At 43.8% G+C, this 27556-nt stretch overlaps 1 protein-coding gene across 2 annotated transcripts in view; it reads right to left on the bottom strand.

Moving 5' to 3' along the window:
- The window catches only part of NRK (Nik related kinase), an 86644-nt gene that overhangs the window by 29855 nt on the left and 29233 nt on the right, over nt 1-27556 (bottom strand). Inside the window, exons 4-16 of one of the 2 annotated variants that reach the window (XM_084213191.1) lie at nt 24246-24371; nt 23339-23449; nt 21383-21473; nt 19145-19275; nt 17836-17890; nt 15721-15799; nt 14858-15033; nt 13037-13109; nt 12438-12633; nt 10936-11100; nt 10035-10196; nt 6615-6764; nt 1310-1441 (exon numbers count right to left, since the gene is read on the bottom strand). In XM_084213191.1, the coding sequence (XP_084069317.1) occupies nt 1310-1441; nt 6615-6764; nt 10035-10196; nt 10936-11100; nt 12438-12633; nt 13037-13109; nt 14858-15033; nt 15721-15799; nt 17836-17890; nt 19145-19275; nt 21383-21473; nt 23339-23449; nt 24246-24371 (1647 nt within the window). The remainder of the gene's footprint in view (nt 1-1309; nt 1442-6614; nt 6765-10034; nt 10197-10935; nt 11101-12437; nt 12634-13036; nt 13110-14857; nt 15034-15720; nt 15800-17835; nt 17891-19144; nt 19276-21382; nt 21474-23338; nt 23450-24245; nt 24372-27556) is intronic. The other variant, XM_084213192.1, reaches the window with a different exon arrangement.

Here is a 27556-nt window from a genome sequence, read left to right as displayed (position 1 = left end):
CCGCCATCTCGGCGTGGCCTGCAGCGAGCCCGGCCTGCACGGCCGCCCCAGGCAGCCCCGCTGCGGCAGGAAGGCAGGGCCGGCAGCGGCCGCTCCTTCCCGGGGCCTGCACCGAGAGAGGCCTCAAACAGCGCCGGCGCTGCGGCCGCCACTGCCCACACAACGGCAGCGGGGCCGCCCGGCCAGCATGGCGGTGAACCTGAACCTAAACCTGACACTGAACCTACACAAGATCAACCTCTCGGTGCTGCAGCGTCCTGTAGGAATCTTTGAACTGTGGAACTTGCTGGCAATGGTACCTACGGGCAGCAGTTTTACTTCTAGTCAGAGAAGAGGAGGAAGTGAGGACGTGTGAGGCAAACCAACATGGCGGCACCAAGGTCAGTGGGAAAAAAAGGGGGGGAGAAAGTGCTTAAAGATTCCTCTGAGATGCTCAGAGATTCCTCTGCAGGCTGTGGTGAGGAGCATGGTGAAACAAACCGTCCCTGTGTAATGTATGAAGTCCAGGGGAGGCGGAGATCCACTCCCAGCCCATGGGAAAAGTGCTCACCCCGAGTGGGTGGATGCCAGAGCAAGCTGTGATGCAGTGAGAGACCCGAGAGGAGAGAGAGGGTCCCTGTTCCCAGAGACAGAGAGAGGGCCTCTGCTCCCAAACCAGAGCAGCCTGTCCTTAGAGGATGGCACCCTGTGAAGGAGTGACTCATGCCACATCCCTCCCATGTTCACCTGTGGGAGGGACCCCACAGCACAGCAGAGGGAAGACTCCTCTCCCTGAGCAAACAGAAGATCTCAAGTGATGAACTGACCAAATCCCCATGCCCTGTCTGTCTGCACTGTTGGCGGGAAGGAGAGAAGGGCTGGGGGGAACAAAAGGTGTTTTAAAGGCTTATTTTACTTCTCATTATCCTCCTCTGACTCTGTTAATAATAAATTTACTTTATACCTTTAAATTTGAACCTGTTTTGCCCTTACAGTGTTTTCTCCCAGTCCTCATTTCAACTCATGAGCCCTTTGTTAATTTTTTCCCCTCTCCACTGCCCAGCTAGGAGCAACAGAAGGTGAGTGAACGGCTTTTGTGGGTGCCTGGCATTGGGCCAGTGTCAAACCACGACATACACATACACATAAACGCACACCACCAACCTCCCTGTAAATTTGCATCCCACTTTCTAGATTAGTGTGACCCAGTTTATACACAAGCAACATCTTCAGAGATTTTCAGAGTTTCATGAAGTGCAGAGGGTGGATACTCTACATAGTGCAGTGCAATCCACCCCCAAGAGTGCCAAACACCCCGAGTTTGACCCACCTTTGGGGGCTGCTCTTTGCTGTGGCTCGTGCTCCAGAACACGTCGTCCTGCCCAGGGCTGAGTGGAGCTGTCACCATGTCTGACAGGGAGCTGCTGTGGTACACGTCCTTACTAGCCCGGAAATTCTCACACTTGAAACAAAAAAAACACGTGGTGAATTGCCCTTCCCTGCCTACCTAACAGGCTGCAGCCTCAACAGAGATCAATGATTCTGCCTTGGAGATTAAATATTTACTAAGGGTAGCAGGAATATTGTGTCTGGATAGAGCCCTACTCACCTTGCTCACTGTGCAGGGAGCTATTAATTTCCAGCATGTTAGCATGTTAGACACAAGTATCCCAAGGTGAAGGGTACAACAAAAAGAAATAGTAAAAAAACCTATTCTCTCTGTGTATATACATATAGACACACACACACACCTTTCTTAAATCTGTGGAGAAGCAAACAGGTCACTGGCAATGCACCAGGAACTAACTACCTTGATGATGCAAAAAAATGCTATGGAATCACTACATTTCATTCAAAGCTGGACAATGCTTCCATTACAGGATTTCCATAGTCTAATCACTGTAGGAACCCACCTCCCCTATCTTAGATGTTGACATCCAAGCTATTCTTTGCATGGCCACCACCAACCCACAGTCAGTGGAGGCAAACTGCCAGCTGCAAACAGTTTTAAGTGCTCCAGTGATTATGAGGGGACCATGGTCCTCCTCTGAAACAAACTTTTCAATTACTTGAAAAAAAGAAAGAAAGAAAGATCAAAGAAAGATCAAACTGAGAATGCAGTAAGAAAAAATGAAATTATGCTCAGATTACACCCTCATGGGTGGTCAAGCCCAGGTGATCCCATTGCAGCCACCTGTGTTTAAAACATCTCTAAAGGTGTCCAATTAGAGCATTAGAATAGCAAAAACCCCAATCACAACACAGGAAGGGGAAGGAATCAACTTACTTCCTTACAAAGTCTTCACTTTAAGGGAACAAGAAGTAAGCAGTGCAAAACTAAAGTTAAATATTCAACATTTGCTTCTCTGACTTTTTCTGGATGTAAAAAGAGAAATCTACACTCTGATGATCTGCTACCCCAGTGTCTGCCAAAGATAAAGAAACTCAGAGTTAAATGTGTCAGCTAAAAGTACTGCTTCCCTGAAATGAGAAATCCTCTTGGACACAAGACCAAGACAGAGCACACAGAAACTCTGTCTGAGCTGGGCCTGTCTGCAGGGTAGATTCTGCTATGCTGGAATCAGTTTGATATTACAGAAATAGAAGAATTAGAGAAATGCCTGAAGCTGTACCACTCTGTGATTCACCTTGTCTATCTCCCACGCAGTGCTAGACCAGGGCTCTCTGGGAGGTGCCTCTTCCTCAAACACATGGCAAGATCAGCACCTCCAACACTTGGAGGCCTAAGAATGAAGTTTGCAATTTTTTTCTGAGTCAGAGTTCAAACTCCTGTGTCCCAACCGAGTTACTGCACCCTAGACCAGCGGCACTAGCAGTACACCTTCCCCAAAGAATGACTCAGATGAGTATTTTATTGATTTATCAGGTACGTCTGGAAAATTCTCCCATTTCTCCATCCTAAAAAGTAAACCACAGTAACTAGAACTTCACACAGCTTTCAAGAAGATAATAGGAGTATGAACTCTCTGTACCTGTATAGACTGAATTTCATGGGAACAATGTTCAACATCAATTAAATATTGACAGGAAGTAATTCCAAAACTAGATAAAAGATGTCAAAGATGTCTCATTGCAACTTCTCAGACCTGTATGGCAAAGTCAACTGCCACAACCAGTCCTGAGAAGTTCACTTAGTTATTCAGGTGCTTTCCCTGCCTTCTTGGGACAATATGTTCTGTTGACTTTCTTTACAGAAAACAGCTTTTTCAGCAGTTGTAACATAATCTATGGCCTTTCAAAATACCTTTTTATCCAACAAGATTGTTTCTAATAACAGTTTTTAGTTAACCAGAATTATTTGAGCAGCAAAGTGCTCACCTGAAGAGATTCATTCTGGGTACAGAAACAGGTTTTGTAGCAGGTGTATTATTATCAGAATATAGGAGGATTTTCTTTTCCTTGACACTTTTTCAACAAGATACATATATTTATTTTTAAATTCCAGCCTTTAAGTCCTGCTGATTACTAGAAAATTATTTGTGTTTAAAAGCATGGATAAGCTTTGCTGAGTCATGATATAAGTGACTGAGTGAATCCAAACCCTCCCCAGTACACCAGCTCTATGTAAAGCCAGGAACAGACACCTGCTTCCACAAACAAGCCCAAACCACCTCAGATAACTCCCAAAATCAGTGTTTGATATTCTTCTTAGGTTTGTATACGGAAAAAAATGTAACACCCCCCCCCCCCCCAACAATGATTCTAAACTATTGAGATTTGAACCTTAGATGGTTCTTCTTGTAAGCAATATCCAAAGAACAGCAGCTCTCCTCAGGCACAGAAAGCATTGGTAGAGAAAGTGTCACCTACTGCGTGTCCTCAAACCATAAAGGGACACGTAACTGAGCTAAGGGAAAGAACACTTTGATTCACAAAATGATAACATAAAGTGATACAGCACAAAAGACTCATTACTAGAGTTAGTTAAAAAATCATTTAGAAACAAGAAATTTTAAAAAGAGGCTGTGCTACCTTTTGGAGGATGCCCAAGTTACTAATTTGAACTGAATCCACATAGAGGAGGTAGATTAAGTGCAAGTGTTGTTAGGAAACAGCATAAGGAAAAGGAGTTTCTTAAACTTCTGACCAGGTACTCTGGGATACTAGGGTACTTCATGGCTTTACACACAGCTAGCTCTTGCAATATTGTTACACTTCTTATTCAGATTCAGTCACATCACCCCACACAATACAGAATATCTACCTAGCAAATCCTATTGGAAAACCACAAGAGTTAATTAAAAATGGAGCTCATTTCCACTAGTCAGGCAGCAGGAGATGCTGGGCAGATCAGACTCAGTGACTTTGTTCAAGAAGCCTCTGTGGAATTCTGCAAGCAGTCCAAACCAGCTCATCCCACACCACCACAACCAGAGAGACAAATCTGCTGTGTACTGCAGCAAACACAAACCTGGTACAAAGCAGGTGGAATTGGTACACTGAATCTCACATTTCCCTCAGCAGACAGAGAGAATGTAAGGCATTGAGAAATCATGCTCCTTTCACCATAGGAGCTGTGTTAAATTTTTCAGTGAAACAATTCTGAGAGAGATCTGGGTATCCAGAATGTGCCATAAGATCTCACAGAATATGACCGTTGAAAATTTTTGTCTGAGCAGAGCAGTGCTGGCAGATGATCCCTCTCTGACAAACCTGGCTGGAAGTTCTTCAGTGCAGCATTTGTGATGAATACAGCTTGCATTTTAACTCCACAGTTCACTTTTATTTTAAATCAACTAGGCACCCACATATTGAATTTCACAAGTATATTTTTGTGGTTTTTAATCTTCAGGTGACTACCTGACCCATCACTTGTATTGCCTAAACACCTCATGCAGTTAATGCAGGCAGAGTGTCCAAACATGCTGCCATTAGCAGCAGCAGCTGCTCCCAACCAGCAAAGGGAAAAATAACCCTTCAGGGGATTGATAAATTACCCATTGAAGTTCATGTGGACTCCATGTGAACACAGCAGGCAGCAGCAGCACAGATTGGCTTCTCCCTGTCCACATGCACTGTCAGCCAGAGCTCTGCCTTGTGAGGGGGTAGCAGGGCACCTCCCAGCAGAGACTGAAATCACACAGCAACCACTGTGCATCGCTTGCTGCTATTATCCTTAAGTAACACCATCACTCTGAACATTTTTTGTAGTGTAGTTTCCATCAAGAAATGAAAAAGAAGTTGGTAAATACTGCTTCACTCCTCACCACTCCCCTCAGCAGCTTGGAGAGGCGCTACAAAATGGGAAAGCACTGACAGGGTGGAGAGGAATGATCACTTGTCCCAGGTGAAGCAGCCCCTCGTCCCAGGAGTCGCTCCCAAGAAGGACAAGACTATCCTCTGTACAGCCACTGTACTCCTGCAGAATCCCAAATGCCCTGCAATAAACTATAGATGCTTCCACTGCTATCACAAGGCTGAAATATTTGCCTCAGGGAAGCTGCCAGCCTCTGCCCAAGGCTAAGCTACAAGTGTCCTTCTTGTAGACCTTGCAATAGCTCTCCAGTGATTTGATGCCGCAAGCCAGGCCATCAACTCAGCCCACTTACAATACTCGTGACTTGAAACAACAAACAGGCCCTGGAAAAAAAGGATGTGAGAAGACAAACATAAATATTTTTCCAGGTAAAAGCTATCAGGTGAAATGAGACCTTTCTGCTCACAACATCTGTTTCTGGTGATTTTTCCATCATCACCAAACAGCAAAGCAACCTGAAGAGGAAAGGCACAGGGAGGCTTTGACTCAGAGCCAGCTATTATCCACCTCCCAGACTCTGAGACTCGCTCCAGGGCACTAGCCAAAGCAGGATAAGGGAGAGCTGCTTCCCTAAATCCTCCTGCTGCTGGGGAATTTCAGCTACTCTGGTATCTGTTGGGAAAGCAGCATGGTGAGCTGAAGGCAATCCAGCAGAGTCCTGGAATGCACAGAGGGCAAGTTTTCCACCCAGGTGATAGGCAGCCCTGCCGGGGGGGATGCAATACTGGTCCTGAGAGTCACCAGCACAGGGGAGCTAATCACTGAATTCAAGGCTGGAGCAGTTGGGGCTGCAGTGATCACACACTGGCAGAGTTCATAGTCCTGAGGGATATGGCTCAGGCAAAGGGTGAAGTCACGACCCTGAATTTTAGGAAAGTAAGGAAAGAAATTCCTATGATAAAGGCAGTGCAACGCTGGAGAAGGTTGCCCAGAGAGGGTGCACATGCCCCATCTCTGGAAACATTCAAAATCAGGCTGGACAGGGCTCTGAGCAACCTGATCTAGTTGAAAATGTGCCTGCTCATGTTAGGGAGGTTGGGCTAAGTGACTCTTAAAGGTCCTTTCTGACCCAAACCATGCTATGACTCTGTGACCTTTCATGCAGGATGCTCACCTGAAGCTCATGCCAAGCCAAATCAACAATGAGTTTAAGAAACATTTAGGATAATACAACCTGATCTCATAGTAATAACCCATAATTTCAGGTATGCTCAGAGAAGCATACAGGCCCATGCTGCTGCTTGGTGAGTCAGCGTGATGTGCTCTGAAAGCAGCTGAGCTGCCACCAATAACCCATCCTCCTCTGCAGCCTGTTGAGCCTAGAACCACCCCTGCCCCTCCCCAGGCTGTGCAGTACCTGCACGAGCAGGGCTCTCTGCGGGGCAGGCGTGCAGGGGCTGGAGCTGCTCCCGGATCCCATCCTGGGCTGCGCGGTGGCCTCGTGTCCCAGCGCCGCTGGCCACAGCGAGGGCTGCACGCTGTCACTCTTCTTGGCTCGGTCCTCGGCCTGGGAAGGACAAAAGCAGCAGCACATTGCACAGAGAGCCCCAGTCTATGGGCTGGATGCTGTCCCACAGCAGCACAGAGCACACCACCTCTGATGGATCTTCCCACCAAGGAGGACAGCCCTGGCACAGCACAAACCACTATTTCCTTTGCAACCCTTCCTTCTCCATCAAGTTTCCAAGCTGCAGCAAGGAGAGGGGCTTGAGTTTCCATCTGCTGTATTCTTAGGCCAATCCTTTGGCTGCAGGCTGAGATTTTAGCTGGGAGGAATCATCTGTCTATACTTTCTTATCTTTGACAATATGCAGCCTGTTTTGCTGTGCATTAATTACCCCCTTCCACAGCACTGACATTACTGCATGTTGCTTTTTACCTTAAAACACTTTCAACACTCTGCCTTTTGGTATGTTACTTGAGAGAAAGACTGAGGAACATGATCTAGAAGAAGGAATAAATTTCCTGACGGCATTGCTCATTACAAAAGACTATCCTGTGGTTTTGACCCCACTATGCTTTTCAGTTCTGTTCAACATGACTAATTCCCATTCTCTAATGTAAATCTTTAGCATATCCTCTGATTCAACAGCCTGGTAACAGCTCTATGCGGTAAACTAGAGATTAATGCCATAAAAATATCCTGTATCTATGTTAGGATGGGCATTCTTAACAGTATCTCTCACTATATCTGGATGTTTGTGCCTGTATCAGAAAGGTAAGAATATTCTTAGCACAGCCTCGAAACTGCTGAGGACATGGAAAATTATTCCACTTTGTCTCACTGTGGAAAAAAAAAAAGACCAAAACCTAAAAAAACACCCTCTTACTAAAACAAGAAACCACAGCCAAACCATGAAATTCTAGCTCCAGTGAACATGCTCTTGAGGCCACATTTTCATTACCTGCAACTCATAATAAGCAAGGAAGAAAATGTAAAAGCCAGAGATGATAATTCACCCTCCAGCTCTGTGCCCAAGGGGAGCTGGCATGAAAGGCTTTATGATCCAGACGCAAACTCATGCAGGTGACACTTTGGGCTTCCAGAACTGACGCCAACCCCATCCGGGCACTGAGCTAGCTTGGAGTCTGCCTCCCAGCTCCTTCACTCTGGCGCTGGTGGGACCAGATTCAGCACAGAGTGAGCTCACATCTGGGCACAGATGTGCAGGGGAAAATTGTCCTGACCTGCTGGGGACAGGATAAGCACAATGGCAAAGACAAGGAACTCCCAAGAGAGAGCTCTGCACCCCCAAACTTGAGGCTTTGCAGGGCTTTAGGATTTTTTGTTTGTTTTTAATGTTTCAATGAAACTATAATTGTCAAGCTCTTCTGTGTATTGATGACTGGTCCTAGAAATGGGAGCCCTAAAAAGTACAAACAAACCCACTCTTGAGTACCACTGTCACCATGCAGGTTCCTCTCAACAGAGGAACTAACATGTCTCTGGCTAATGAACTGGAAAAGTTCAGTATCAAGAGGAGCAAAATCACTGACTTATCCCTGTTAAAAACAGCTATAACTTTAAAGCATTTTTAGATCATTGCAAATAGTTAAGACCGCTGACAAAGAAGTCTCAACCAAAAAAGACTGTACCACCAATTATCAATTTAGTGGAAGGATCTGTGACTTCCAAGAAGTTCTGAAATTAAGTAAATAATATTGTACAATAGCCTTAAAACTCAAACATACTGTTGCGGCCATAATGACAAAAGTCTCAGGCTGTGAACCTAAAAAGCAACTAATCTGCAACTAATTACACTAAATTAAAAGTTAACAGTGATTGCACAGTAAATTCTTCATTTTGCTATCAAGGAGTAATTTACAAAACACATGCCAAAACAAGAGATGAGTATCTAAGGCAGTATTTTATTGGTTTTTGTCTTCTAACTACAGTAAAGTAGAAAATAAATTAATCATCAGAGTTGTATTTTCATCCATTAAAGGCCAAGAAAAGACAAAGATTTTCTATTGACTTTGATGTTGTGTATTTAGAAAAAGCAGCTTACTTCTCTGTCCACACTCAATTTGCTCCTCAGCTGGAATAAAACCCAGCCCTCCATCATCAAACAAATACTGATTTCAAGAGCAGTTCATTCAAATTTCAGTAACGATTTGCTTAATCAGTCAGTACAATAAAGCCTTTAGAACCAGGGCATTTGTGGTTTTGACAGTTAGGTTGTACTTCAAACAGAATTACTCTCATTTTCACAAACTGCTCTTCTAACAAGGAGCTTAGTATCTTTTGTTTTCCTAACTTCATGCTGCTGCTTAGCTGTTTGTAGACTCTTTTCAGTTACTGAAATTCATCATTTCACCAATTCTAGCAGTTACATTTAACTATTTATCAGTACAGGACATTTCAGCTCAGGGAATAGTTGCAGCACACACACACACAAGAAGATTACAAAGATGGCAGCAGCAAGGTGTTAAGAAGCTGCACTGCATTTCTCCTATTTACATGTGCATGAGCTCTCCTCACACCTCTGTTTGGGCATTTTGGGAAGATGACTGCATTTTGCCATAACTGCACAGAACATCAGATCCACTCTTTTACTGAGGAAGCACCTGTGAGCTGCTGAGATTTTGACCCAGTCTTTAGTGACAAAATGAATCACACAACAGCTGTAGAACTGGGTTAACCAGTTGGGATTATATAAAAAAGCATGCTAGGAATAAGGAGATGGAAATGGACCCAGAGCTTTTCATGACATGGTGACAGTGACCAGAATGAGTTGGTGGATAGAAATACTGTCAGAGTTGGCAAAGGAGGAAAATGGATTGCAGTACAGGCTGACTTATGTGGCTATCCCTGATCCATCAAACCTTATCCTGGGACATAAAAACCAAGAAAAGACATCACAGCCTGCTTGCTGGGGCACAGAGATCTGCGCTCAGGAGGCAGGATGCTGTTCTGTGCCTGGGTCAGTTCTGTGAACCCTAACATGAGGCAAAGATCTCTATTAAACCTCAGGTGGTATTACCTTATTTCATGCCTCTCTGAAAGACAAGGGAATGACACCTATTGACCAGAAGAACCTCATTTGTCCACTCACCAATCAAACCCTTCCCTCAACTCAAACAGGAGTGACAGAACAATTCTTCCTTTCCCTTACCCTCTGAATATTAATGGAAACTGAAGACTGTAGCATAAATGTGTAGAAAGACAGGTCAAGCTCCAGATGTAGGTTTAAAGATCAGTCTGCTCTCTGCTTCAGCATTCCTACAGCATCATAAACCTCAAAGCAGCAAAATGCTGCCCTGGCCAAGACAGTACCTCTTTGCTTGTGCTGCTCGATGGAGGATGCACTCCTGCATTTGGACCCTTGGAAGGCTCCTTCTTCTTCTGCTTGTGGTCATGCTGGAGAGACAGCAGCTGTGTCTGATCTTTGGGGAGGGTTCTGTGCATCTTCCTGTTGTGCTGCACATCTTCCATCTTCTGAAAGCAGAGTGATGAACCTCAGAGACAATGATGCCTTGGAGGACAACCAAGTTGTCTGCTGGAAATAGTGGCTTTTCAAAGAACAAAGTGACCACAATTCCAGCAGGGCTAACAGAAGAGTCAGAACCCTGAGCAACAGGAAGAATAAAGTGGCACCAAACACTGCTTGGTTTTTTAGACACCAGGTCAGAAGATCATATTTGTTCTTTTAACTTTTACTAAAACCAGAGGTCTTTAATCAAACACTGCATGCTTCTGTTTGATTACAAATCAATATGCAGCTGAAACATTAGAAAAACATTGTGGTCAAGGTGACAGACTTGATAATGGCAGTTCAGCATTAAAATTAACCTCTGCTCCACTGTTTTTGTGGAAAAGAAATGATCCTGGTTACAACATGAATGCAAAATGGGGACTGGAGATGTAAGCTTAGGTTTAGCTGATGCTGGAAGCTTTCAGGGTAAAGGAATTTCAATCAGACCAATTCAGCACAGAGGAACAGCAGGGACTAAAGTGGGAGAGGCATTGTCCCTGCTGTAGATAGGGAGGGTGATTCAGTAATGCCTAAGTCAACACAAAGGAAGGCTAAATCTGAGAACAAGAGGCAGTAAATGCATTAGTAAAGTCCCTCCTTGGTCCATGACTCAAGGATGGGAACACCCTCAGGGAACTGAGAATGACATCAGATACAGAACAGGGAGCTACAAACTGTGGTCAGCAGACACCCTCTCCATACCTGCTTCTTTTCCAATTTCCTCTGTCCATCTACTATGAAGTATTCATCTTCCACAGCCCTTTTGTCTTCTTTGCCCCTTTCCTCTTTTCTCTGACTGACTTTCACCTCTGGCCACCTCTGCTCACACTCCTGCTGCCTTCGTAACTCCTGCTCTCGCCTCTGGTGCTGGAAGAAAGCCAGGGAACAACATTGCTTATTTTACTTTACTTTAGTACCCACCAGTTACTCATGCCAGGGCTCATAAATCACAAGGCCCATTTCCTGCTCTGCAGTCACTAAAGGGGGGACACCTGACACACTACAGAGCAAAAGTGGGCAGGGACAAGCTGCCACCACCGTGACTGCCAAACCTGAAGTGAAACCTCTGTCCTTTTGGCAGCCCAGGGCAGATCTGTTATTTATGAGGCATGTGAGATCTCCCTGACAGCTGGCAACTAATGTAATGACAAATGTCTTCCCAACATTTCAAGAAGGAAGGGTTTTTTTCCCAGTGTTCCCATTTTGCTGGAGCAGCACTGTGCTTCACAAATGTCAGCTGTGAAGTGTTCACACAATGCTCAAGTTATATCAGACACAAGAGAGAAGAGACACATTGGTGATTTTTGTGTTGTGCCACTGCAAAAGAAAAACTGAGGGGTTGGAGTGTGTCCAGAGAGGGGCAACAAAGCTGTGGAGGAGTCTGGAGCCCAAGTTTGATGAGGAGCAGCTGAGGGTGTTCAGCCTGGAGGAAAGGAGGCTATGGGGGGACCTTATTGCCCTGCACGACTCCCTGGCAGGAGGCTGTAGCCAGGTGGGGGTCAGGCTCTTCTCCCAGGTAACAAACAAGTGGTGCCATGGCAAGTTTAGATTGGATATTAGGAAAAATATGTTTACTGAAAGGCTGGTCGAGCATTGGAACAGACTGCCCAGGGAAGAGATGGAACCAGCTCTCCTGCAAGTGTTGAAAAAAGTATGTGGATGTGGCACTTAGCACCAAGATATAGTGGTGGACGTTCAGTGCTGGGTTAATGGTTGGACTGGATCCTAGAGGTCTTTTCCAACCTTAATAGTTCTGTGATTTTAGGATTTAGCTCTGCCTCTAAGACAACAGTGTGTCAGGCAGCTGAAAAGGCAATCAGCTGTCTTCTAATATCTTAAACAAAAGCAGGACCAAGACTCTGGACCAGACAAACAGATTGCAAACCAGGGAATACATATGAGGAAGAAATGGGGATCTCTCATCCCATCTGCCAAGGCTAGCACCACCAAGCCTATTCAAGGAAAATGCCCTTCCCCTTCTGCTCTCAGAGTTCAGGGCAGGCTATCAGCAGGAAAAGGACAGAGTCCATCTAAAATCTGTGTTCTGTGTTCAAAAGTGACACAGGTCTCCCAAGGTGCCAGACTACAATTCAGGGCAAGCTGACAATTTAACACAGCCCTCTAGCCCTGCAAAGCCTACTGCCTACAGGCACGTTTTTCATTAGTGATGAGACATGGAATAACAGCACAAGCCAGCCCCCTACATCCTCCAGCCTCCTCCTCTGCTCCTTCTGCTGCTCGATGCGCTTCTGCCGCTCTGCCAGCAGCTGCTGCTTGTACTTCTCCTGGTCCTTCAGCTGCTGCTGCTGCCGATGAGGGTCTGAGCGGTTCTTGTTCTCCTGCTGCAGCCTCAGGAACTCACGGCGCAGAGTTGACTCCCCCGGGAGGTTAACTATGGAGCTGAAACAAAGAGGAGGTTTCTACGTGACAAAACAATGCATTAAAGAGAGAATAGAGATGCTTTGAGAATGTTTGTTGCCCTGAGTTAGCAAGGCATGATATATCTCCAGCAGTTGACTCTATAGCCACACCTGGTGTGCTACAAACCAGCCTGAAGCTGATTATTGGGTCCTTCATTTGACAGCTTCCCCCCTCCTGCAAGGAAACTAAAGCAGCAGCTTATTACAGACATTTTATACTCAGCAGTTATGTTTGACAGCTACAAAACAGTTAAAGCTACCAAAGGGGAGCCAGGAGATTAGGGATTCAGAGCAAGTTAAAAAAGCTATTCTGGCTGAGGAGAGCTGCCTTCAATGAGAACAGCTTGGGCAGTCAAATTTTCTATTTCAGTAATAAAATTAACCTTGGTTCTCCTTCATCTTCATTCAGCTCATCATCTTCCTCCTCACTTCCACTGTAATCATAGTCCGTTTCTTCTAAAACAGAGAATAAACAAACACCAGAGGAGGATGCTGTTATTTAAGACATGATCTTGAACTTCATCTCTGAGCATTGAGCCTGAACTACAGGCTAAGGAGGAATTGGAATTTAAAAGTCACATGTTGTATAGGGACGCTGAGGGAAGGCAAAATATCCATGTATATAATTCAAAATCTAGTTCAGGTAATGATTCAGGGCAGCCCCTTTACACACACCCACCTTTTCCCTGCGACTGACTGTATTGGTTTTGTAAAACTAACCTACTTCTATAATCTGAAACAAATTAGGCTAAACCCACAGAGAAACCCAACCCCCACAGCACCAGCAGCAGAGGGTTTTTTCAAAAAGACATTTAGATAGGACATAAAAGCTGGCACTGCCCTGCTCTGCTGCTCTGCTGTCATGGCTTTGCTGAGGCCATCAGTAAATCCAGGTTTCCTTTTGTATCAAAGGGAATAATTAGGTAAGCAAAAAAAGAAAACCAAAACTAATACTAGTTTTAGCACAATGTTTTAAAAGATGACCCATACTTTTAAAGTCCTCTTCAAGACTGACATGAAGGCAGTTTTTATGGGATAATTTCAAACTGGTCCTACCCTGAATTGTTGGCTGCAGTACATACTAAATTGTCACTTCATTTTTTTTGAAGTTACTATTTTGAAGTGTGTAGTCTGACAATTCCACACTATTCTCCTTTTCAGAGGAGATTTGATTACAAATAGTATTTTCAGGTCAAAATATAACTATTTATGAAGAAGTGACATTTTGCACTCCTCCACCCCTTTCAAGGGCATTTGTGAGAAATTCCAACTCACTATCTTTCCATTTCAGTGTGCTTTGAGATTCATAGCTGTAAGAGGTGGCAGAATTTGCACCTATTACTGGAGTCAGTAAATCTACTTTGCAACAGCAATTTCATTTTAGATGCAAATATTCCTGTTGTCAAATCAGAGCATTTATAAGACACCTTCCAACACCATAGTGCTTTCCCAGTTTGCTCTCACAGTCCCTGATCCTCACAGCATTTCTGGCAGTATAAAACATGATGAAGGGGAAAAGGGGAGAGAGGGCAAGGTCATTGGTCAACAAGCCACTTGTCTCTGTCCCCTTTGCACACCCCTTAGTCTGCCATGAGCAGGCATCTTCACAAGTATCACCCCAATTCCTGCACTGCTTCTTCCAGATTTTACTCTGAAGGATAAGCCTGGAATTTGGAACAAATATGAATTATCTTTTTCTTCATACACACTGTGAAGGAAGTGATTCATTATAACATCTGTATTTTACTGGAGCTTGGAGGTCTTCTCTAGGTCTCTTTTGTGCACTCCATTTCAAAACAATTAAAGAGTCCTGCTGCCCCCAAAGAACTCACAAGACAAAATTATATGGATATCCAAAAGCTAAATTTGGATCTGGGACAGAAATATGAACAGAGAGACAAGGAAACACTTGTGGAGCACTGCTCAAGAAAGCAGAGACCCAGACTTCACTTGGAATCCTTGCTCCCTGCTAGCAGCAGGGCTGCTCTCAATAACTCAAGGTTCCAAGGACTTTAGCACTCAAACACCATTAAGGACCGAGGCTTCAACAAAGAAATCTTCAAAATGGCCCCACTATCGAGGACAACGCTTTCTCAGTTTTCCTGGTTCTAGTCTTTCAGCTGCATCTGCCTCGTGCTCTGCTGCCAAAATCTGAAGAGGACATGCTCTCTGAAGTGTGCTTTATTTTGGTTTTGCTGTGTTACCCTTTTCTCCTTTTTTCTTCCTTGTCCTGTCCAGGTGGTCCTTCAGCATGATGCGCACTTGCCGCTCGTTCTGCATGTCGCGGATGAAGGAATGCTTCAGCAGGGTCTCCGTGGATGGACGGTGCAAATAATGCTTTACAAGGCAGCTCTCAACAAAATTTAGGAACTTCTTGGACCTAAAAAAGACACAACAATGGAGAAAGACCAATAACCCTTTTCAACTTGTGGACCAAGCACTATCTCAGGGGTGGAAAGCACTAATTTTGCAAGGTTTCCTTCTACATTGGAACTGAGTGAAACAACTTGAGTTCTGCCACCAGTGAGACTCCTGTGACCAGCAAAGTGCTGAAGGTGAGCCTCACCTCACCCTCCTCTAAGAGGAGTTGTTACCTTGAATTTACATCCTGATCAAGAAAACCACAATCTGGCCAACACAAGCCTTTCAAAAATGCCCTTGACCTTTTGATAAGCTGAAGATTTTCTTTATACACTTAATTTAAAACAAAAAGTAATTCTCTGTAGGGCAGGTGACTGCCATTAGCCCCACAATGTCCAAGCAATCTGATAAAGCCCTGACCCCAAGCAGCACATCTAAGACTTCCTTGCTTACCCTGCAGTTTCAGTCACAGACACCAAAATGAAACAACTGCCACAGTTTAGGCAGAGTTCAAATAGAAAGGTGTTGCTTCCCAAAGGTCAACTATATCTGCCCTCTGGCTCAATCCAGCTCATAGAAACAGCTTAGGAATCACCTCCTAGATAACTAAACAATTTAACAAAATCATTATTTCTGGACAAGAGAGCTAAAAGCCCTCCTAAGCCCCCACTGCAGCAAAATACGAGTTTTTTATACATCTCTTTACCATTTTCTGGATTTCAACTTTGGGGGCGGGTTTCTTGGGATGAGGAAGAGTGCTCTCATGGGATGCATGTCACACAGGGCTGCAAAGGAAACCAGAAATTATGGAAGGATGCATGTACCCCTTGTGACCTCACTTCCCACTTCCAAACACCTCCACTTCCAACATCACAGCATTCTCCCCAGAGCCCCACCAGGAGCCAACCAAATTCACACTACAGCCATGAAATCAAGTCTCAGTACACAGAGATTTCCAGCTAAAAGAGATTTAAAAGAAAGGCTGCAAGGCAGGAACAAGTACAACTTTCTTCATATTTATGCATACAGCTTCAGAAGGACATAAAAAAGGTCATATTTCCCATACACAAAAGTGTGTTTGCACCTACACAGAAGTTAAAGCTGAGATTGAAATATTTATCTAGTTATTATGTCTGGCTTCTGGTTTCAGATAAATTATAAGCTCCATTTTAACCAAACTCTGCCACATTTTTCATGGCATATGAGAAAATCCAGGATGAAGAAAAGCTAATACAAAGAACAGAGCTCACCTGCCCTGTGGCACAGAGCAGAATGACAGAGCACACATTTCAACCATCCTGGGCTCTGGGAATGGGAGCACCATTATCAGGCAATGTGCCACAGATTCTACCCCTGCATTCAAAAGCTACCTTCTCTCCAGCCCACTGTACTTCTCTTCAGGGCTACTGCTGTGGAAAGCTGAAGCTACAAGGAACTCAGGAGAAAGCAAATACCATCACATCTCTTTGTACTTTGTATGGAATTTTGAGTGTGCTCTGTCTGGCAGGGAGAAATGTTGAGAGTAAAAGGTCTCCCTTCACCAAACAGAGCTACTGAATGACAACTGATAGGACCTACATGGAGGCTGATTTCTTACATTATTTAGGTGTTCAGCAGTGATGCTCTTAACAGAAATGAATTTAAAGCACCACAGAACCAGTGAGAACCAGCAGAAGTGAGAAGCTCTGGTAAAGCTTTCCCTACCTTCTATTAATTTCTCTGTCTGCCTCCACCTGCCCTTCTCACATTTGGTTCTGGCTTTGACGTTTTCCTTGGTATGTTCAATAGTACATGATACAGTGGCAATGAGGGGCAGAAGTCTGGTTTCTAGCTCTGGGTCCCAGACACTGCTGTACTACAGTAAACAAAACACAAGGCAACAGAATATAATCCACAGTACTTCCCTGTCAAAACTGGGGAAAACATCAAATACATGAGGAACTGGCATGCAAAATTACAAAGTCTCTCACAAAGAAAACTCCCCATGGACTCATGTCTGGGGATTAAGCTTCAGTCAGGCTAAAGCACAGGGTCTGAAAGTGCTCCTGAACTCCAGCTGGCTCCTGCTAAAAACCAAGTCTGATGGGAGAACAGCCAAGTGGGTTGTTTAAAAACAGCCTACGTGCTCTCAGGCTCAGGCCAGAGTTTGATGGATTTCATCTCCCTTGCTCTCAGCAGTGACCAGATACCCCACACATCCCATCTGCTCTGCAGGAGCTGGGCAAAGCCACCAGCCCTCCATGCCAACAAAAATGCACAAGGACTTTGCACCCACAGATCTCTGCCTGACCTGCAAGAGGCTGTCTGGGAGAGAGGGGGCAGCAGGCTGTGAAACTGTGGCAATCTGCTGTTGGGCTGAGAGTGTGGTCATGGATCAAAGCCATTACATGTGAGTAAATGCCATATTAGTCCCAAAATCTGTCAGAAACAAACTTTCAGAGTAAAAAAATAACCTTTAGGCCTACCTTCTTCCATTGCCTTAATTTTTTTTAGTGACCTAAACCCAAAGGCACTCCTGACAATATTTTCTGCTAACATATCAATCACTTCTGCTTAGTTGTATCCACAGGCAGCAATCAACAAACTGATGCTAATGAGAGCTTTAAGAAAAGAAGTTTTGTGTTCCCATGAAATAAAGGCAAGGAACCAAAATACAGACTGAAAGAGTCTAAAAGGAAGAAGAAAGCAAAAGAGCCCAAAAGAGAAAAAGTCACAGAGTGTTAAAGATACAGACAGAACCAGAATTCTGTGCAGCAGTGCACTAACCAAGCATGAGTTATTTTAGCAGAGAACAGCCCCACCTTTATACCAAACCACTTACGAGGAGCTCCTTCAGCCATTTCAATAGCTGTGATTCCCAGGGACCACAGGTCACTCTGCAGGAAAAGAAACAATGCTCATTGCAGCATTCAAGTTTGGTTGTTTTGCTTGTTTGTTTTCTTCTTGGGTATGTTTTGGTTTTTTTTTTTTTTTTTTTTTTACAGCTCCTCTAGATCTCTCCTGGATCATGTTGTTTTACTTGGAGTGAAAAATATTCTGCTCCCTTCTCACTCCCTACTGAGCTTTTAGGAAACATACTAACAGCCAGAAGCTTCCTATTCCCCATGCAACTCTGATCCATCATTTAAGCAGCCAGCCCCAAAATGCAGACCTTCTGCAATCAAAAAACAAGAGCCAGACAGAATATAGCAGACATTTTTTAAATATATGTCCTAAATCTGTTTTCATGAGGCAGCAAGACACAGCAGTGCCTCACCCTTCTCCTTCTGGCCAAAAATAATTCTTGGTTTTAATGCTTGATTCAGAGCAGTCATTGCTGAGTTTCTACACTGATAGAATAAGAATTGTAGTCAGGCCTTGGGGTCTGATTTTTTCTGTTCAAAGTCTCTAGTCACACAGCACAGAAGGTCTCAGCAAGGGAGAACCACAGCCTCTGAAACACCAGGAAATGGAAGCAGTAACAGGTTCTTATAAATATTGCTGAAGCCACAGTTGGAAGGAGAGGTGCAAAGTGGCAATGGAGAAACCACCTGAACTAAAGAGTGACTGCAGGGTCACCCAGAAGATTCCTGCTCAGAAAACCATCCCTGGAAAACATGCTGCATGGCAATGACCACAACTGAAATACAGGAAATTCTGTGCCTCAGCCACCCTACCACTGACCAGAAACCATTCCAGGATGGGAAACCACTTGCAGTCACATGCTCATGAATGAGCAAAGGGATACTAATTACTGCCAATTAACTCAGGAGTCACAGCTGAGTACAGAGCAAAACAGCTCTACCACAGTGTGCAGTAATTTGCCATATTAATATTACACTACTTCAAGTATTCCTTTGGAACTCCTCCCTTCCTTTCTTTTCTATCCAGACCTGCAAACTTCTTAGTACTTTTTTTTATTGCAGAGAAGTTCATGAAAGTGTATTTCATGTACTACAAATTCAGAAAAAATACTCACAGTGAAACTTCACTCTTAAAAAGAGCTGCCACCCACATATTACAAATACTTCTGTTTGTACAGTTCTAGTATTATTGTGGTTTTAAAGGCAGGAAGCTCGAACTTTTCAGATGAGCAGGATTTCAGCAATAACCCACATGTTTTCTTACCTTATGGAGTGTTTAACACTTACTCTGTAATCATAGGTAGAGTCTGGGTTCTCCTCACAAGCAATGACCTCTGGTGCCATCCAGTATGGGGTGCCAATAAATGTGTTTCTTCTCCCAATTGTCCTGTCCAGCTGAGCACTTACACCAAAATCCACTGAAAAGTCCAGAAGAGATAAAGAAATTAGCAAAAAAAAATGTATCCACATGGGCAGAGGGTGTGCTTGGTCACTTTCATACTGTTTAGAACATCAAACCTTTGCTCTATAATATATATGAAATCTGAGCTCCTCCAGCACATTTCATCCAATAGTTGAGATTTAACTGCCTCTTTTTTCCCCCTTCTTTTTGACAGAAGAATTAAATAATACTAAATTATTATTTAAATTAATTATAAATTATTTAGCATGCTAAATCTGCCTGGTGGGTTAGAGGAATTGCTCTACAAAATATTATGGAATAATTTATGCTTAATTTGAATGCTACACTGAGTAGAACTCAAGGTCTTCAACTAGACTGAAAGAAAAAATAGTAACTACACACAAGGCAAATTTGGATGTGTCTAATATAGCCACTTGTGAAAGCTGGAAAGAACTACCACATCACTTCATTCTGAGGTGTCTGGAATAAATCCTTCCCTATGTTCATACACTGTCTCAGAACAAACTGGAGAATCTACTATTTTATTCTCATCTTAGATCATTATGATGAGTGAATCCTGTGGCTCTCTTTGTGCTGAAAAGGGTGGTACTATCATAAGGACTGTACAGCAAAATGGCTTTGTTCATATATGAAAAGGGTCCATACAACCAGTAATTATGTGATTGTGTTTCTCTTTGAACAAAACCCCAAAATACAGTAATTGTATCCACTGGGATAGCACTGGAGTGGTATTCACAGAGGAGAAAAAGGAGGGGGAAAGAGAAGGACTGAAAGGAGACAGCCCCGTGGTTACTATCAAGGGGCAGATTTTCTCATTGATGTTGTCTCATTGCAGATTATCTGCAAGCCAAAATCATTTGTAGTGCTATAATTTCATGGGTCCGCTTAGCAAACCTTCTCCAAGAAGAAGATGGACCTGACCTTTGGGATCATTCTGTGCTCTGTGCTTCTGATGGGAAGTGCACACTCTCACACTGAGGTGGAATAGAACTGAGAACCTCTTGGCTCCTGAGCTTCTTTGCCTTAAGACACATGAGCTAAATCTCTCTGGAAACAACTTTTTTTTCTTCTTTTTTAAAATCATTATACTCAATAAATCTGTTTCATTTTTACCCAGAGTTAGAAAAGTTTAGCTGTTTTGTCAACCATGTGAAGAACGGTGGACATAGTAACTATACAAGACCATAAAAACACACAACACCCCCATCTTACCTGTTTTAAGAGGGAACAGTTGACAATTAGTACATATGATTTAGAGAACTACAAGCAAAAACCTGCCTTCATTGAATTTGACAGCAAAACTCCTTTTGACTTCAGTGAAGCCAAGTTTTTGCCACAAGGTTAAACCAGAATGAGATTTGAAGTACCTATTTTTACTTGCTCCAACTAAGCATGCTACCCCACACCCACAAGCCATGTTTATTATTTATTGTTTTCCAACTCTACAGTGAATAGTGTTAGTTACAGAGAGAGGGACTGTAAAGATCATCACAAATAAGAAGTGCTCCCCTTGAGACTTCTCCTTTAAAACACTTCCCTGTGATGTCTTTCCAAAACATGAAAGACATCTCATGAGAGATACGTACTTGAGTTTAGTTTTAGGAAGTCAGAAGTCGTCAACACTGACATGTCACAGTAATAAAAGGAAATGAGTAAACCCTCCAACTTTTCTGAGAGATGACTGTTATTCAGTGGTAGCCCTTACACATGAGTAATTCCACTTATTGTCAGATTTATGCAAATCTCTAAGACCGCTTCCTTTAGAAAAATGGATTAGCAAAATTTGTTCCCTGAACTATTTTACTCTGGAAGTCTTTTGCATGCCAGGATCCTCTGTGAAGGCCTGATGGTGCTGTGACTTCCTGGGCTGGCTGTGTGTGTGACTGCCTGTACTGCCCTCAGGCTGTGAGGGACACCCTTGCAGAACAGTTTACATTTAACTTTGCAGAACACTTTACATATTCAACTCTTTCTAGTTACACACACCTTAATGATACTTGGCACACATCCTGCACTTAGGTTACTGAAAGTTCCTTCTGAGTCAAGGTGGAAATCTTAAATTTTAACAAATAGGTTTCTAGCACACATTTAAGGAAACTTACCCAATTTTACTTCTGCATTTTCTGTGAGAAGAACATTCTGCCCTTTAATATCTCGATGGATGACATGGTGAGCATGAAGATGTGCCAATCCCTAAAAGAAAACCAGATTTATTCTTTCTTCCTAACATTACCCTGAATATGGCACTGTTGCCTTTTTACAGTTTTTCTATTTTCAGTCTTTATTCATAAGGAAAGTCCTTTAGATGTTACTAGCAACATTTTCAGGGAGGAGAGAGGACAGCAACCATAAGTTTGATTCTCTTCTTCACCACAGGCCTGACAGTGGTGGAGCATTTCGTGTGAAGAGAGGTGTAGCAATTAATTTAATATTTTAAATTCTTGTAGCAATATTTAAATTAAAGTGTGAAGAGAATGAGGTAGCAATATTTTAAACTTCTCTCTCAGAATCAAGGGATGCTCTTACACTCTATGCTGAAAGGAAACAAAAGGAAGAAAGGGGAAAGCAGAATGCTCTCTATGAGGACCAGAGACAGCAGCTGGCTGGTTGCAGTGGTCTAAATGTTGCATTCAACAAAATGAGAAATTCAGTGGTAAATGGACTAGAGAAAGTTAAAAATACCATGTCAGACCTCTTTTGGAATGCAGCAAATATTGTTTTCAATCAGCTAATATTTGCTGTCTCCTCCTGCATTTCAAAATTGCCCATGGTTGAACTACCATAGACATAAAGGAACACACTGAAATAATCCATTATAGTAATCCAGGGATGCTTCGCTCACAGCATTTAGCCTCTCTAACATTAATGGCTCCAAACAAAGCTTCCACCCAGCTTGTAAATTTTCCAGAAGGAAGCACTGTCAATCCATGTGCAACCGGGCCATTTTGTCATGAAACAAGCATGATTAAATCCAGTCCCTTGTTTTACCAACATGTTGTTACAGTTTTCAGTTGCACGAGCATAAACCAAATGTTTTAGCATCAATTGCTTTAACAGAGACATTACAGCCATGCCAATGAGGAGCAACCTAACCACACCACTAAGGTGTTTTTCTTTTGCAGAAGAACTCCCCACACTTTCAAGATACAATGATCATAATCCTCAGGCTAGTGACAAATCTCTGCAAGAAGGCCAATATTCTCTGCTGAGCACATTTCTCAATTGCTATGTCCCAGAAACAAAGTTTTATCCCTATTCAACCATTACTTCAGCATGCCAGCTAAATTCCAACTCCCAGAAAACAGATTTATCTTACCATTATTTAGAAAAGATGTAAAACTCTATTATAGAGAAGACAGACCAGTAACTCTGTAATGGGTTCTGAATTTAGAATGACTGGCTCCAGCATCATATTTTTTTTCCAGGCTAGTTCACTAGATTACACTTGGGAATTGTTTTATCCTCTGTACTTTCCAGGAAAAAAAAAATAAAATAAAGAAAGCAGCCCTAAGCCTGCATAGAATGAAATATAGCCCCAAGATTTGTCTTGGGGAATACTGTCCCAGCAGGGCCACCTTTAAGATTCTGGAATGCTGTTTAGTCAACATTGCCTCTAATAGTGTGGAAAAGTGACCCCTGAGTGTTGGCAGGTAAAGGAATTATGAATTATGGACAGAAAGATCTTACAGTCATGAACAGCTGAAGCTCTGAGCAGAAAGATCTCCTGATGTGGAGGGCAGACATACTGAAAACAGAAAATTTATTTCCTTTTCTAGGTGCCCAGTGTCTGGAATTTCAGAAGATGGCTTTTTGCCATAGGAAAGAGGAATTTTCTGTTCTTCATACAGAAAATGGGATTAGCTACAACAATATGGGATGTCAAGCAGCCATCATGCTGGCTCTCAGGGCTCCTCTGAACTCAAGGACCATAGCCCACGAGCCCCACGGATCACAACCTTTAAACAATAATGCTCATTAGTGACCTATTTTAGCAACCAAAGGCTTGGAAAGGCCTTTTTGTTGCAAATGAGCAGCGAAGCTCTGCTGGCAGGACTCACCCTGAGAACCTCTCTGCAGATGTAAGCAATCCAGTCTTCCTTGAAACAGTTCCCTTTTGTCTTCTTTACCAAGTCGGTGACAGAGCCTGCCCCGCAGTACTCCATCACCAGCTGCAGGGACACAAACACACACAGGGCACCTTTACCAGGCCAGCAGGGAGAACACCTGCAAACACCCACTCCCACCCCAACCCAGGCATGGCAAACTGCATGTGGCCTTCTCGGGTGCCAAATGACTTAAAATCTCATTTCCTGAATCAGACACTGCTAAATAAATAAAAAACCTCACTAGTGCTCCTCTCCTGCTACAAGTTTTAGGTAGTTGGAGGTTTTTTGTTTGTTTGGTTGGTTTTTCTTTTGTGGGGTTTTTTTTTAGTATATACAAAATTAGAAAAGCAAGAGTTAACAGCACTGAAAAACATGGGAATTTTTAAAAAAGTTTGAAATTCCTCATTTTGCCGCAGCACTTCAAAAATCCTGCAGCCAAAAAATTGGAGGATTCTTTATTCTTATTTTCTTTATTGCCAATTCCTCTGCATCTTTTTTTTTCATTTTCCATCTGAAAAAAGGGAGAGGAAAGCAACAAGAATGAGAGAAGGCAAAAAGGACAAGCTCTTTCACTTCACTAAAAAAATTAGAGAAGAATTTAATTTGGAAAAAAAAGGGTTCAAGCAACAAATCAGAATGACAGCACCAGTCAGAAGAATCATAACATACTTTATGCCCATCCTCAAAGGAAATCATAGGGATGGAAGATGTCTAGGGAGGAGTAATTTTTCTCTTTTATATGTTATTCTTCAGAACAATGACTTCAGAGCTTCACCGAGACAGAGTCCAAGCCAAGCATGCTGGAACTCTAAAGAAGGAGCTGTAAATCTGATGAGCAGAAATGACACCAAACACTTACCCAGAGCTGATCATCTTGGCCTGCAGGACTTTTCTTTACAAAAGCTCCATAATATGTAGCAATGTTCCGGTGATGGGAGTACTTCTTTAGCATGTTTATCTCCAGCTTGATTTCCTCCTCTTCATTCTGTAACAAAAAAGAGAGCAGGAGGCTCCTTAGGGCACCAGAGATCATGGAGCCCCAGGGCTGCAAAGCAACCTCTGTCTTTGGACACTGTGAGCAACCTGGTCTGATCCCAGGGCTGACCCTGCTTTGAGCAGGAGGCTGGGAGCAGAGTTACCCTGGGATTATGAGACTGCAGCTGAGAGATGGCTCTTAAACTGACAACTGAATCACCCTGATCCATGGGGCTAAACCAATGAATTCCTAGGGTTTGACCTAAAGAATCAAAACTGTCCCCACTCAGGCATAAAAATTGCACATTGTCTCCTCAGGGAGCTTAGACAGTTCCTATTACTCTCCCATTTATGGCTTCTGCATGCAGTAATTTAGTCTCGGAGAAACTACCCAGATTCAAACAAAAATAAAATTGTTCCTAACACTCCATTACTTAAATACTTGGAAAAGCACTGAGTGCACACATCAGACAATCTGTCTTCCCAGTCCTGTGGAGGGTCCTGCTGGGAGGAAACCAAAGCCAAGAAGGAGGTGACTTGCCACAAATCAAACTCCAGCCTAAGCCAGGGTTAGGATCTGCTCCTTCCTTACAGCTGTGAGGCTGCCCTACTCTGGACCATGGGCTTTCTCCCTTCCTAACACCAAGCCATCCATGAAGCTCCTGGCGTGCTGAGGGCTAGCACACCCCAAACATCATCTTCCAGGCACCAGCTGCCTGTTTTCTCTTGTCTTGGTTTCAGTCTCACCAGGGCAGACATCTTCTTCTGCCCATACAACATTGTGCACAAAAGACAACTAGTGGAAGCACAAGTTTTAATAAAAATGCCCTTTTTCAGGGAGAACTGCCTGATTTGGAAAGGCCCCCTCAGAGCTGGCTGGCTCTGGTGCACAACACCCAGTGAAACACACTCAGGTTTTGCCATCACATTCACTTTAATAGGAAATGAGTGGCGCTGCAAGGTATCCTTGTATCAGTCAAAAGGAGTACCACAAACTCAAAAATTAATTTACCTTGTTGTAAAACATCCCAGTCAGCACTTACTAGCTGAAGGGGAAAAGAAAAGAAGAAGCAGCAAGAACAAGTCAGCCCCAGAGGACATTTTTCTGTGCTTTTCCTCTATTTTCCAGTAGTTTTGCCATTGAAGCATTCTTTTAACCACCATAATGGCCTGCTTACAAAGCCAGACACATTGACCTTTTTACCTGGAGCAACACATTAAAGCTAAATGACAGGCTAAAGCCAGATTCCCTCAAGAGCAGGCATATGATGTGTCTTATTAAACTAGACCACACAAAAAATCATTCCCAACAGAAGGGACCAGTAAGTTTTTCCCAGTAACATCAACACCCAGGAGACACATTACCAGACCAAAGGCTAACTGTACTAAGCCTTCAGAGATGTAAAATAACTCTAGTTGCAGCTAAAGGAGCTATTTCAGGTTTCTTAATAATCTTTGTTGAACACAGGCTCTCAAGCTACACACATTATAATAAATAGCTCATTTATCTTTTATTTGCAGTTAGGGAGAAAGAAGGACCCTTAATCCTTGGCTTGATACAGCCCTGGATGCTGTAAGACTGAATGAGTGAGGCTGAAGAGGAGCCCAGTGCAGCACCTGGAGTGGCCAGGAGAAATGGGAACTGGCTGCAGACAGCATGCAGGAAACCCTCCAGGATTCTCTGCACGTGGAAAGAGCACAATCAGTGAGAGGTCAGAGTTTGTGCCTGAGGGATACAAGGCTCCCTTTGGAACTCCAGACACTACACGAGAAAGGGCGGACACAAGCAGGTAAGGAGGAGGCAGAGAATCAGGACATGGGAACTGTCATCCTGGACCTGAGCACAAGGGTTCTGCCATCGACACAAGCTTCTGGATCTTTAGGGAAGAAGGGCAGAAAGAGGAACAAACAGGGAGGACTCCCTTCTTCCTCTGCTGTCCCTCCTGCATTTTGCCCGCTCCTTCTGCAAACGTGCGAAGGGGCAACACTCATCTTTGTAAAAGCTTTCTCCAAATTACTTAAAATGTACAGATGTGAAGGGTTTGAGTTTTTTTAACTCTGCCCATCAGCATGAAATTTGCCCTGGTGGAGCTCAGCTCCCTGCTGTGCCCTCAGCACCAGCCTGAAGGTTTCACAGAGCTCTCCTCGGGGAGCTGGCAGATCCCAACCACTTCCTCATAGCTGCTGCCTCTTTTTCAACTCTTCATCCTTTACCCAGTTAATTTCCTGGATGTTGGAACCATGCTGGCAAAGCTCTTATCCAAGTACTTTCTATTCCTCTGCAATCTGACCTCCATGTTTTTAAAACAAAACCAAGCATGTGGCTGTCCATGAGCACAACCTGGACAGCCCACAGGCTCTTCCACACCCACTGGCAAGAGCAAGAGGAGCTGCACTGGGGTAATGCTCCTTTCCTAGGACCAGCAAAATGCAATTCCTGCTTTCTCTTGTGTCTTTGTTTACCCTGAAGGCCATAACCTGATCCCTCCCTGCATCTGTTTCTCCTTCCCTTGCCCATCCTGGTCTGCAGGGCCCAAGTACCACTGCCCAGCACAGCTGATGCCTTGGGGAGACACTGCTTGGAGCAGACAGCAGGCTGAGCTTCAGGGGCTGGTCAGGCTGTAGGGCCAAGGGCTACACAGGACAGCAGCTGGGCATTTCACAGACCAATGCACTCTGGCTTCCCAGAGCCTCGGTGAGTTTGGCAGATTGCTCTATGCCACGGGAAAGCCAAGGCAGAAGGGTAAAGGTGAGTGATTGTGCCCCATGGGCCATGTCACGAGGCTGGCCAGGAGCTGAACCCAGACTTGCTGAGCCTCAGTGCATCAGTACATCCTCCAAGCACGGTGACAAGGGACAAAAGCAGCCTCAGCTTCTCAGTGCATGCCCACGCTCAGAATTTCCACTCTCCACCAGCCCTCTTGCCAGCATTACCAGCAGCCCCCTGTCCCAGGGCTCTGCTCATAAATAATGCTGCTGAAGGAAAGGAAGCAGGCTCACAGATGTGCAGGTGCAGAAAGCTGTTTGCTTCACAAACCAACACGCCCTGGCACAGATGGCTGCGTGCACAGAGATGACAGGTTCATGATCAAAGGCTGTTTTTGAAGATGTGGGCCTATCTGCAGTGGCACTAGAACTAGAAAACACACTCCTCTGACCACAACTGGAAACGAGATCATCAGCTGATAAATACTG

Source organism: Fringilla coelebs, assembly GCF_963513975.1.
Source record: "Fringilla coelebs genome assembly, chromosome: 11".
Lineage (NCBI taxonomy): Eukaryota > Metazoa > Chordata > Aves > Passeriformes > Fringillidae > Fringilla > Fringilla coelebs.
This window is presented reverse-complemented; position numbering and strand designations above follow the sequence as displayed.